Source organism: Simochromis diagramma, unplaced genomic scaffold, assembly GCF_900408965.1.
Source record: "Simochromis diagramma unplaced genomic scaffold, fSimDia1.1 OVJJ01000583.1, whole genome shotgun sequence".
NCBI classification, from domain to species: domain Eukaryota; kingdom Metazoa; phylum Chordata; class Actinopteri; order Cichliformes; family Cichlidae; genus Simochromis; species Simochromis diagramma.
In genome coordinates this window covers 202,352-216,291 of record NW_024387285.1, presented here as the reverse complement: position 1 = coordinate 216,291, position 13,940 = coordinate 202,352, and the positions used below count along the sequence as shown (strand labels likewise).

The 13,940-nt window shown below is 42.9% G+C and overlaps 1 protein-coding gene and 1 pseudogene across 1 annotated transcript in view; both read right to left on the bottom strand.

The window, feature by feature from the left end:
• Positions 1-7,225: 7,225 nt before the first annotated feature.
• Positions 7,226-11,171, bottom strand: LOC120716112 (annotated as a pseudogene).
• A 2,625-nt stretch (positions 11,172-13,796) lies between these two features.
• Positions 13,797-13,940, bottom strand: part of LOC120716111 (GTPase IMAP family member 8-like) — an 8,911-nt gene continuing 8,767 nt past the window's right edge. Inside the window, exon 6 of the mRNA XM_040003492.1 lies at positions 13,797-13,859. Coding sequence (XP_039859426.1) covers positions 13,797-13,859 — 63 coding nt within the window. The remainder of the gene's footprint in view (positions 13,860-13,940) is intronic.

The window sequence follows — 13,940 nt, the reverse complement described above, 5'->3', positions numbered from 1 at the left end:
CCAGAACCGTGACAACTAATTTTCTGCTTCAGCTGATCCAAAATGCTGCAGCAAGAGTCCTGACAGGGACTAGAAAGAGAGAGCAGATTTCTCCTGTTTTGGCTTCCTGTTAAATCCAGGATTCAAAATCCTGCTCCTCACATACGAGGTCTTAAATAATCAGGCCCCATCTTATCTTAATGACCTTGTAGTACCATATCACCCTATTAGAGCACTTCGCTCTCGCTCTGCAGGCCTACTTGTTGTTCCTAGAGTATTTAAAAGTAGAATGGGAGGCAGAGCCTTCAGTTTTCAGGCCCCTCTTCAGCCTGAAACTTTTCTTTTTGCTAAAGCATATAGTTAGGGCTGGACCAGGTGACCCTGAATCCTCCCTTAGTTATGCTGCAATAGACGTAGGCTGCCGGGGATTCCCATGATGCATTGAGTTTTTCCTTTCCAGTCACCTTTCTCTCTCACTATGTGTTAACAGACCTCTCTGCATTGAATCATATCTGTTATTAACCTCTGTCTCTCTTCCACAGCATGTCTTTATCCTGTCTTCCTTCTCTCATCCAACCAGTCACAGCAGATGGCCCCGCCCCTCCCTGAGCCTGGTTCTGCTGGAGGTTTCTTCCTGTTAAAAGGGAGTTTTTCCTTCCCACTGGGTCGGAAGAATAGACAGGAAGACAGTGGGAATTGCGAACCTGGGCATCTGATCGCTGTTTGTCCTGCACTTCGGAGGAAGCAGCAGCGCAAAGGATCTGAAAGTCCAGCAGGCGTAGGTCTTACTAAGGTTATGTCTCCACCTGAAATGCTTCTCACTTGTGATCTAAATGCTGGAATAGAGTCTTAAAGTTTTAAACCGTTCATCACCAAAGTATATATTGGATTGTGTGGGTCCCCTGCCGAAGACTAAATCCGGACACCAATACATACTTATAGTGATGTGTTCAGCAACAAGATTTCTGGAAGCAATTCCATTACGTATACTGAAAGCTAAAACGGTGAAAAAGGCACTAATCAAGTTTTTCACTACCTTCGGGCTCCCAAAGATTATTCAAACAGACCAAGGAACCAATTTTACTTCAAAGGTGTTTGTACAGGTTGTTGATGAGTTGCAGATAAAACATGTAAAATCCAGTCCATACTACCCGGAGAGTCAGGGTGCCTTGGCAAGATTTGATCAAACCTTTAAAACTATGCTGCACAAGAGAGTCGGGTGTTGGTTTGCCATTATTACTGTTTGCCATCAAGGAGGCCACTCAGGAATCCTTGGGGTCCAGCACCACGGATCTGGTGTTTGGACATGTGGTCCGTAGTCCCCTCTGGCTTCTGAAGGAGAATTGGTTGTCAGAGACTTCTGAAAGCCAACATAATGTCCTTGATTATGTTAGCAGACTCTGGGAAATGCTCCACCTTGCATGTCAGTTAGCTCGGGAAAACCTGATGCATGCAAAGAGTACCTCACCTTGTAATGAACAACATGTTGATGTCGTAACAAGACATGGACATGGAGCCAGTGCCAAGACAGATGCAACTGTTGTTGTGATTTGGCGCTATATAATACAATTGAACTGAAATAAATTTTAATTAAACATACTGCTCGAAAAAACTGTAAGTAAAAGTTTGAAGTCTGACATTCTGATGCCTGATGGCTCCTAAGACCGTCAGTTACTCACCACCAAACTGGTCATGCAAAATCATTTTACAGGCAACGTTCTTCACGGCTTTTTCAGATCCTTTCACTTTTGTCACATGTGCTCAGGGTAAACCTGCTCTCATCTGTGAAAAACACGACGCAGTACTAAACGGCCTGTATTTGTATAGCGCTTTACTAGTCCCTAAGGACCCCAAAGGGCTTTACACGTTCAGTCATTCACACACATGATGGCAGCTACATTGTAGCCACAGCCACCCTGGGGCGCACTGACAGAGGCGAGGCTGCCGGACACTGGCGCCACCGGGCCCTCTGACCACCACCAGTAGGCAACGGGTGAAGTGTCTTGCCCAAGGACACAACGTGAAACCTTCCGATTACAAGACGAACTCCCAACTCTTGAGCCACGATTGCGGTGGACCTGCTATTTCTGATATTATATGTGTTTATGTTTCCACAGGACCCAGCAGTAAGGACAGAGCCCACTAGAGGATGCCGGGGCCTTAGGCCACCCTCATCAAGTCTTTTACTGAACATTTGGTCAAAGACACTCACATCAGTGTCTTGCTGGAGGTCATTTGGTAGCTCGGGTAGTGCTCAGCCTGTTCCTCATGGCAGAAAAGAGCAGATACTGGTCCTGCTGAATGTTTAAAGACCTTCTACAATCCTGTCTAGCTCTTCTAAAATAACTACCTGGACTACCTGTGCAACCTCTGTAGAGTCAAGGTATGGCTCATGCTACCAGTAGTGACACAGATCTACCAAATTCCAAAACAAGTTTTTCATTATCGAGCAGTATGTTAGTGAGTGCTGAAATATTTGAGCCTGTATGCTGTAAAACCATGCCACACTAGAAAATGAACAGTTCAAAGAAGTCATTAAAATAGTTACATTTCTCAGGCAGAACATTTCTTCTTATCTGTCTTTTACCAGGCGCTAAAAGCTCTGAAACAGTGTGATGTAAAGATTTATATCATGAGCACAAAGGATGTGGTCTAAATATGAATTAGTAAAAAAGAGACAACTGGGCTGATGCATGCTGATATTATTTAAGCTTGAGGTCAAATTTATCATAAATAATAACCATTTTATTTAGATGCTAGAGGCTCTTTATATGGTGCAGCACACGTTATCACAGCGTGTAGACGCGTAAGTGCGTCACTGAAACTCTCAGTTTTACTTATGAGGCTTTCTTAAAGCTGTGTTGTAATTCAGAAAACACAGAAAAAAGCTGGAAAAACATTGTATTTTTTGTCATCTTTAACTTCCACAAACAGTTTCAATTTCTTAATATTTACTGAGAATAGTTGCAGACACAGCAGTTTCATCAAAGATGTTTTTTATACTCAAAAGAAAGTCTTTTAGGTCTGTCCGTGATGCTGAGATTGTCATAGTCCGGACTCCGTGTTTATGTTTCAGGTTTATTAATATTCTGTGGTTTTGTTTATTTTGGCTTATTTGTGATTATTCTCAGTGTTTAGTGTTTTCCATGCCTCCCTTGTTTTTTGTCTAGTGTTTTTGGTTCTATGGTAATGTTTTCTGGTTCACCTCCTCCCAGTCTCATCTAATTAGCATCAGCTGTGTCTTCCCCCTGTGTGCCACTTCCTTGTTTCCTTGTGTGTATATTAGCGTGTGTTTGCCTCTGTTCTTCGTCGGAGCTTCTGTGTCTCACCTGTATTTCTTCCGTGTGTCAGTCCTGTTGGTCTTCCTCTGTGTTTTCTCAGCCTCAGTCTCCTCATGTTTCAGGTTTGATTTTCTGTTTGTAGTTTTCCCAGTTTGGTCCACGCCATTCTAGCTTCTGTTTTGTACTTCATCTATAAAACTCACTCCCTGCATCGTCTGCGTGTGGGTCCACACTCTTCATCTCCACATGGTTTCCCTCGCAAACTGTCACAGTACGCTCCGACCATACTATGGACCCAGTGGACTCCGTGTGATATCAGCAGCCCGCACTTTCCTCAAGGAGAGGGTGAGGCAGGAGGCTAGGCGTGCCCAGGAGCACGAGTCCTTTGACGGGTCTCGTTTGGCTCTAGGGAGTGCCCCACAGCTTCCAAACTGAGATGGCTACGACCGGTCCGCCAGTGATCCGAGGGGACGCACCTGTTCCTGTTTTCGCTGGAGGCTCAGGTCACTGATTAGCTCAGCCACCTGTTCAACCACCACCTTCATGGCATTAACGTGTGGCACAGAAACTGCACTGTGGCAGAGAGGAAAGCTCTACAGAGGGTGGTTGTCAGGTTTATATTATTGGATTGTCATATATGCTTAGAGTTGTATAATCAAATTCATGTTGGTAGAGGGTTGATCCTTAATAGTCTGCAAAGACTCTGTTCTGGCATTCACACTCACATCCTGGGGTCACGAGAAGAGGTCGTACCTTCTCTTATTGTTTCATGGTAGGATAAACGTATCTATGTCTGTTTTAGTCTAAGTGCCTTTTGTTTAGATGAACTGCTGGACTTGCAGACCAGCAGGTTTAGGGAAGTCGTTTATGGCTTCACACATTAACTGAATTGTCTTGAACGTTCCAGCGAATAGGTTTGTAGCATAAACCTATCAGTGGTGAAGGCTGCACAGAGAGTCCAGCGAAGGACCAGCCAACGGCTTGACAGAGGCTCCAAGGATTTCATCCCAATGCCCAATGGCAGTCAGGATACCGTTGCCTGTAGAGTTCTGTGTGTCGCTCCATGGATGCTTCTCCAGACCATCACTGACTCACCACCAGACCAGAATGATGCTACAGGCAGCATAACGCTCTCCGTGGCTTTTCCAGACCCTCTCATCTGTCACATGTGGTCAGGGCAAACCTGCTCTCATCTCTGAAAAACACAGGGCTGACAATAGCAGGTGGTCTATCAGTGGTGGACCTGGTCACAGGCAGGAAGCACAAGGCCTACCAGGGGATGTCGGCCACTCAGTCTAATGTCATAAATCCTTTTTCTGAACATTTTGTAAGAAACATTGACACCAGTTGCCTGTTGAAGGTGATTTTGTTTCTGGCAGAGCTCAGCCTGTTCCTCCTTGCGCAAAGCAGTAGATACTGGTGGTATTGAACTGTTAAGAACCACCTACAGCCCTGTTCAGCTCTCGCTGAGTAACTGACTGTCCCCCATGACTCCTCCACTCTCTTGAGACTTGAGGAGCTGGGCTACCTGTGCAACCTCTGTAGGGTTCAGGTACGGCGTAATGCTAACAGTAATGATACTGATCCCAGTCAAATGCAAAACCAGTGAAGAAAAAAAAACCTGTCAGAAAAAACTAAGAGGGAAAAAATTTCAGTCGCCTCCACCTGTAAAACCATTCCTGTTTTTGAGGCTGTCTCATTGTTTCCCCTTTAGAGCACCAGCTGTTAATTTGATTAACACCATAACAATTGAAACTAATAAACAATCCCCTCTGCTTCTTAACTGAACAGAGCACATTCCCAGAAATGTAATTCTGTTGATGTTATACTCTCATTAAAGGTGTTCTTTTAATTTTCTGAGCAGCATATCAGTGCGAGTGCATGTATATATTTGAGCCTGTCTCTATGCTTTTTACTTCATGTGAATTATAAAAGTTAAGAATAAAGTTGTGCACTTGTAGTCATTATAGATGCATGTATGCTGTAAAATCATGCACACTGGAAAACAAACCGTTCAAGGAAGTCATTAAAATACTTTATTCCTCAGGCAGAACATTTCTTATCATCTGGCTTTTATCAGTTGTTAAAAGCACTGAAACCCAGTGTGGTGTAAAGATTTTCATCATGAGCTCAAAGGATGTGGTCTAACTGTGAAACAGGGACAACATCAGCATCTATCAATCCACTTGTCTATCTTACTAAGTCAAATTTATCATTAATAATAACCATTTTAGACTCTTGATATGATAGAGCACACTTTATCACAGGCTGTAGACGAGTAAGTGCATCACTGAAACTCTCAGTTATATTTATAAGGGTTTCTTAAAGCTGTGTTGTAATTCAGACAAAACACAAAACAGCTTGAAAAAACTATTTGTGGTAAATGATGAAAACAACCTTAATATTTACTGAGGATAGTTGTAGACACAGCAGTTTCATCAAAGGCTAAAACATGATAGTGTAGACATTATTTAACAGTAGAAAGGTTTTTCATTAGTAGTCATTAGCTCACTAGACGACTTTAAGATGAATGCTAAGTATCATATGTGTGTCATTTCTGTCAAAGCGCTGAATTATTTATGTTGCAACAATAATCACTGATGGTTAAAAGAACACTTTTCCAGTTTGCTAATGTATGAATAACACGTGCTTTTGAATCATTCTTATATATTTTCCAGTTCTTACAGTGAACTGTGTGGTTAAAGGAACATAGTGCCTACAAAATACAGCACAGAGCACCACCGATTGTCACAGTATGAAAAGTTCAGTGTGTGTGTGGAAGCAGACATACATGGGTATGCTTGAAAAACAGAGATTTTCCATTTTCGTTTTTTTTTTTTTTTTTTTTTTTTAAATCTCGTCCACACGTGGAGTTTTGAAAAATATCTCCTTCCACACGTAAACGCCCAAAACGCAGTCAAACTGACACGGTTTTGTAAATGAACTCAGGCGCAGACCAGGAGACTTTTGCAAAAACTGATAGTGTGTTTATTTACAGTGGTTTCACCGGGGGAAGGGTCCGGGGCTCCAGGGTAGCTTTGAAACATGGCTTTCTTTTTGCCAACAGTAGGGTGATTTTTATTACAGGTGTCAAACGATGTGGACAAGCTTTACTCATGTGGCCTCTCTGTAAGCAACCAAAGCATAAACCTTTACTCTTAAGGAATGCCACCTTTTCTTTGTTGGCTTTTAGTTTGAATGAGTCACATACGTCCAAAAAATGATTTTGGTTACAAAACAAGCACCGAGTTTGATCTAAGCCTTTATCTTCATGACTTATTTGAATACGTTCCAGTTTGTGTTTGTCATTGTTCTGTTCTGAAACTACAGCAACAGAAGTAGCAAAGCTACTGCTTTTAGTTTTAAACGGTGTCTTTGATGGTTTTGAAGCCATCTTTTCTTTTGTGTTGTGACTCTCTCCAAAAATAGGATCTAATGCAGCTCTTGTTTGCTTTTCAAGAAAATCAAGAAGATCTTTAAATCTTGCTGTTGCATCTTCAAAAAATAAAAATACAATAACTGAGACTTACAATGAAGTATCGTTGCAACTGGTTTACTGAACCTTCTTTTCAGTGCATATACAGAACAGGAGCATCCATTTTCTACTGCCTCCTACAGGACACACTCTTCTTCCACATCCTTACACATTAATGTAACACAGAACCAATACTGCCTCTCCTGGCATTACCATTGTAACAACACACTCATTCTGTTTCTTTCAGATGAATAACAGGAACTTAGGATGTAGGTATCTATGAATAATAACTATTATGCGTACTCATATATTTATATAACCTACTAATTTCTTGCAATACCACATCTCCTCCCCTCTTAAGTCAACAACTCCCTTGACTTACAAAATAACTGTTTATCTAAAGAATGCTTAACAAGCAATCAACATGTAATTAAGGTAACCATACAACCATACAACTGTACATAGGTTTCCATGTTTCTCTTTTTTTTTCTAACTAGGAAGGTACGTCCTTCCTGTGAGATCAGAGTGCATTGTTGCTCTATTTCTGGAAGATCTCCCTCTACCTAACAAAGTCCTTTAAAGTCTCTGGTGGACGTCTCTCTCTCTGGGAACGTCGCAACACGGGTGTCACTGAGGAGTCTCCGGAGCATAAGGCAACTCCGTTGCCGGAGGTTGTGGCGATGTGTCCAACTCTGATGGCAAGCAGCACTCAGGCACTGCTTCTTTGTCAAGCAATGGCTCCACCTCCCTGTCTGGTGTACTGGGAACAGTGTCAGCCACTCTTGCTCTCACCTGATCCACGTGCCGCTTCACAGTTTGACCTGATCCAATGGTAACGATGTAAGACACTGGACCCGATGCTCTCACAATGACTGCGGGAATCCACTTCGGGCCATAGGAGTAGTTTCTGATGAAGACCTTGTCTCCTGGTGTGAAACTTTTCAGTCTTTTCTTGGTGTCATGATTTTCTTTCTGTTTCAATTGTTTGTGCTGCACTTTTGTTTTCACATCAGGCATGAGCAAGTCCAAAACTGATCTGAGTCTCCGTGACATCATCAACTCTGCAGGTGATAAACCAGTAGTGGCATGCGGTGTGATGCGATAACTGAACAGAAATCGGGACAGTCTGGTTTGCAAGGTATCACCTTTGACTTTCTTCATCCCCTCCTTAAAGGTCTGGACCGCCCTCTCAGCCAGCCCATTTGAAGAAGGGTGGAAAGGTGCTGATCTCACATGGTCAATCCCATTCTGCTTCATGAATGACTCAAATTCAGCACTTGTGAAACATGTTCTGTTGTCTGAAACTAACATTTTAGGTAGTCCAAACACACTGAAACTCTGGCGCAGTTTCTCTATAGTTACCTGTGATGCAGAGGATTTCACAGGGTAAATGTCCATCCACTTGGAATGAGCATCCACAATGATTAGAAACATCTCCCCGAGGAAAGGCCCTGCATAGTCCACATGGATTCTGGACCATGGTGACTCCGACCACTCCCAAGGGTGTAATGGTGCCGTAGGTGGTGACTTGTAGTGTTTCTGACACTCCTCACATGCCTGCACTTCTGTTTCAATGTTCTCATCCATCCCTGGCCACCATACATACGACCTTGCCAAGCCTTTCATCTTTGACATACCTGTATGAGTCTGGTGCAGGAGTTTCAATATTTTGTCTCGGCCTTTGGTGGGAATAATTACTCGGGCTCCCCAGAGCACGCAATGATACGGCTTTAAACAGGCATCGGTCTCAGTTGGCCAGCCTTTTAAGGTGTACTCGTGGACTTGCGTTTTCATGGTGTTTTTCCTGGCTTGTACCTGATTTGTACTCGTAAGCACTCAATGTCACGGCCCATCTTTGTACTCTTGGTGAGCCCATCTGAGGTATAGGCTTCTTTCATTGAACAGTGAGATTAGGGGTTTATGATCTGTGTAAATCGTGAAAACTCGGCCATACAAGTATTTGTGAAATTTCTTGATGCCAAATATCACAGCTAAACCTTCTTTGTCAAGCTGAGAATACTTTTTCTCAGCAGGAGAGAGTGTGCGTGACATGAACCCCAAAGGTCTCTCGCTTCCATCCTCCATCTTATGTGACAATACGGCGCCGTATGGGGATGCATCACATGAGAGAACCAACTCACAGTCAGCAGAATAATGAACTAACACCTCTGCTGAGTTCAACAGGTTCTTAGATTTCTGGAATGCTTCCTCTTGAATCTTTTGCCATGTCCACCGTACCTCGTGTCTCAAAATTTCATGTAAGGGTGCCAACAGGGTTGCCAGGTTTGGAAGGAATTTGTTGTAGTAATTTAGCAAACCTAAGTATGCTTTCAGTTCAGTGACATTTGTGGGGGGTAGGTGCGTCCATGATTGCTTTAACTTTCTTTTCCACTGGGTGGAGCCCCTGGGCGTCCACTATGTGCCCCAAGTACTCCACTTTCTCTTGCATGAAGGCACACTTGCACCTCTTTAACCTCAACCCAGCTTCCTCCAACCGGGTCAACACCTCATCCAGGTTCTGTAGATGGCTTACCTCATCCACTCCAGTCACTAAGATGTCATCTAAATACACCGCTACGTGAGGTATCCCCTTCAAAAGACTTTCCATGGTCCTCTGGAATATTGCTGGAGCAGAGGCCACTCCAAAAGGCAATCTGTTATACGTGAACAGCCCCCGAGATGTGTTTACTGTCACGTACTTTTTCGATTTGTCATCCAAGAGGATTGGCTGGTAAGCGTGGCTCATGTCTAATTTTGAGAACTGCTTACCCCCCGGACAGTGTGGCAAACAAGTCCTCCATTCTGGGTATGGGGTACTGCTCCAGTGAAGCCACAGTATTTACAGTAAGCTTATAATCCCCACACAGTCTTATTGTCCCTGTGGGCTTCAGGAGTGGCACTACTGGTGCCGCCCATTCAGCATATTTCACTGGCGAGATGATGCCTTCTGTCAACAGTCGGTCTATTTCCTCGTCGACTTTTGCTCGCATAGCAAAGGGGACAGAACGCGGACGGAAGAAGCGTGGGGTGGCATCACTTTTCACATGAATAGCAGCTTTCATTCCTTTCAGGGTGCCCAACTCCTCTTTGAACACATTCTCATGTTTACTTAACACTTGCTGAAGTGTTTTTTCTATTGTTTTGACTCGGTGCAGCTTTCTGTTGTTAGGACTGTTTTTCACTTCACCCCAGTCCAATTTAATTTCCTCGAGCCAAGCTCGACCTAGCAAGCTGGGGCCGTCGCCTTCGACCACCACCAGGGGCAGATGTTTTTTCTGCTGCTTGTATTTGACGCTGACTCGTGTTGCACAAATCACCTTAACAGGATCCCCTGTATAAGTTTCGAGCTTGATTTTGATGGGCTGCAGGCTGGGGGGCTTGCTGTCTTTCCCTGTTTCTCTGAATGTTGCTTCGTTCATAACTGTTAGGCAACATCCAGTGTCTATTTCAAAGTTCACCTTTTTCCCATCAATTTGCATATCCACAGTGTAGGGGTCTACTCTTCTCAAGTGTACCACACTGCCACGCCCTAACTTGAACAGTTTTCTTTTGTGCCCTTGACTGCACTTGACACAGTTCAACATGAAAGAGTCATTTTCAGAGCTATCAGTTTTGTTGTTATCTGCTTTCTCGCCCACATTGTGAGTACTGTAGTGTGAACTCTGCTTCTTTTCTTTCTTTACAGATGTCGATCCATACTTTTTCTGGTTCAGTTCAGTAGTCTTGCTACTACAAGCTCTAGCTATGTGTCCCATTTTACCACAAGCATGACATTTTTCTTGTTTGTACTTACAGTCTGCTGCTGTGTGCTTGGTTCCTTTGCAACAATAACACTCTTTATTTTCTGCTTTAAAGGTACGACTCTCCTGTTGTCCTCTAGCGAGACTGAAACATTTTGCTGACGCCCCTGAGGTCTGCAGATCCTGTGCATTTTTATTTGCAGTCTCCATGGCTACTGCAATTGACAGAGCCTTGTCAAAAGTGAAATCTATTTCTGACAAGAAACTTCTCTGAATTCGGTCATCCTTAATTCCGCAGACGATCCTATCTCTCAACATCTGTTGTAACGTGTTGCCATAGTTACAATCCTGTGCCAGGCGACGCAGCTCCGCTACATATTCCATGACGGTTTCATTCGGCCTGTGGGAGCGAGAGTCGAACTTATACCTTTGCACAATTTCACTGGGCTTTGGATCGAAGTGATTTTTCATCAGAAGCACCAGCTCTTGGAAGGTTTTGTCTTTGGGCTTGGCCGGGCTGAGAAGGTTTCGCATCAAGCTGTACGTCGCTGCTCCGACGAATCTTATTAATATCGCTCTTTGTTTCTCTGCATCGTCGATCCAGTTAGCTGCAAAAAACTGCTCGAGTATTTCGGTATACTCATCCCAAATCTGATTCTTTGGATCGAATGCTACTAGCGTGCCAATTGTAGCCATTTCCGCTTCGAGGTCACTGCCTTCTATTTCCAGCCGAAACTTTTGCATTCTTTGAAAAGCTAGCCAAACCTGTAGCCGACCCCATCACTTTATTTTCTTCTCTTTTCTTTCAGTCCGATCGCCCAAACTCCTTCCCCCTAAACGTCCTCGTTGCCAAAAAGATGTTGCATCTTCAAAAATAAAAATACAATAACTGAGACTTACAATGAAGTATCATTGCAACTGGTTTACTGAACCTTCTTTTCAGTGCATATACAGAACAGGAGTATCCATTTTCTACTGCCTCCTACAGGACACACTCTTCTTCCACATCCTTACACATTAATGTAACACAGAACCAATACTGCCTCTCCTGGCATTACCATTGTAACAACAACTCATTCTGTTTCTTTCAGATGAATAACAGGAACTTAGGATGTAGGTATCTATGAATAATAACTATTATGCATACTCATATATTTATATAACCTACTAATTTCTTGCGATACCACACTTGCTCTGCGATTGCACTTTTCTGTTATATCAACAACTAGTATTTGCCGAAGTCTAAAAGGCAACTTTGAAACAAGAATCCTCATATTGGTTGAATTTTCCAGCTCATCAAGAAACTGAGCTTCATCCATTGTGTTGAAGCAGCTTCTTAGAAAGAATGTGTAAGCTCGTAATGCTGAAGCATCATCAGACTTTAAAAGGGACCAGTTAAGAGCCTTGTCTATAAATGCAGATGTTATCTTTGATCTGTTACCAAAGTTCCACTCAAGCTGCTTTTTTGCCTCAACAGAAGCTGTCTGTGGACTCATGTGCATGCAACTTCTCACTAAAATTCTGGGCTGTCCTGTAGTAAACTGTTCTAAATAATAAAGCCTATCCTGCATGTTATCAGTCTTAGTTTCTATTCCTTGCTCAAACGCCTTAAGAAAGGATCTAAAATGCAAAGGATCACCACCAAAAACAGGAATTTCTATAGCTGGAAGCAGTGACAACCTCTGACAGCTGATTGCGGTCAGGTGTGTGCGCCAAGGGCGGGAGCTCACTGTGAGCTCCGCCCAGGCAGAGAGGGAGAGAGAGAAAACAAAACAAACACATGTAGCCTTGCGGGGCGGCTGGGCAGGCACGGAGACCATGACAAAACCTTTTTCTCATAATACATGTGACTCAAAGATGAGGAAGAAAACAAGTTAAAATATGAAATTTCTCTCCGCAAAAGAGAGAAGGAAAAGTACATTTATTCATGTGTTTGCCTCTATTAAAAGTAGAACTAGTAATAAGTCTACTAAAAATGTTGTTGTTTGGGGTTTTCAAAGACAGCGTGCTCAAAAAATGTATCTTTGTCAACACATGCACAAGCAGTTCTCATTTTGAGTCTGTGTGGCCGACGTCCGGAATAATCTTACGTTGTTGTCTTACTTTTATGAGTTTTGTGTGTACAAAAACAAAACAACAATAAGAAAAACTGTTTTCCTTTGATTTATATTATTGACAAAACGCAAGAGCAAAAAAAGAGAAAAGAGAAAGTAATTTTCCAGTTTTCCTGTTTTCAGTTTTATATACAGAAATGCAAAAAAAAAAAAAAAAAAAGTAGGGGTCCAGTTAATGTTTGTGCCACGTTTTACCTGCTTTAAGTTCCATCAATGGCAGTAATGGACTAACCAACAGAGGGCTGCTATCATACTCTATATGTGCAGAGTGTGTAAGAAATATAGCAAGCTAGCAGAAGCTAAAAATATAATGGAATATAGAGAAACAATGAAATGATAAAATGGATAATGGTCTGCAAGGTTGTCGAACTCCAGGCCTCGAGGGCTGGTGTCCTGCAGGTTTTAGATCTCACCCTGGGCCAACACACCTGTTTCAGATGAGTAGTTCATTACCAGGCGTCTGGAGAACTTCAAGACATGTTGAGGAGGTCATTTAAAGCAGCTGTGTTGGATCAGGACACATCTAAACCTGCAGGAGAATTGGAGAAAATTAATGTTCATAATTAATACATTTCAAAAAATTTCACATTTATGCAAGTCAGATATTTTATAAATTATTAGTTTTGTTCCAATAGTAAATCAGTTGGAGAACTGTAAACTGTTGATGGTGTTTTCTGTGTCTTAAGCTGTTTGGATGCGAAGACGCTATACCTGGAGAGGCAGCCTCTCTCTTCCCCAGTGCTGCTGCTTTTGATGGAACAACCAGCATTGTTGCTGTGGGAAACATACCAGTGACCACTCTCCCCTTCGAGGATTTCTGGGAAGGAATGTTGGTGTTGGTGGTTTATTACTACACTTAACATGCCCAAAAAGTGTTGCAGCGGTCCTCTGTCTTACAAACTGAGCTAATCACTGATGATCGAGATGCCACTTGTCAGAGTTCTACTCCTGACACTGCTGGATAAACAGAAACTCACTCAGGAACGAGGTCGCACAGAGCTCAAGTTTTCACTCGCGAGAGGGAAGCAGTTGTCTCCAACCCACAGGTTGTTTTTATTGGTTACACACATGAATATTCATGAAGCTTGTTGCTGTATTACCTATGAGAAATTAGGTTACAAAGTGTGATTGTGCTGTGCAAGCATGGTTATACAATGTCTGTGGTCATATGATTTGACTGCAGCTCTCCCAGGATGTTTTCGGTATCTCATCCCAGCCAGGTGGCTTCCTTCATTGAGTAGAATCTGTTCTTCTCAAGGCTGCTTGTTCCCTAATGAAGGTCGTGCACGTACTCATATGCGTGGGTTACATAGAGAGCAAACAGAAGCATTCTAGCTTTTTAAATGGCGAA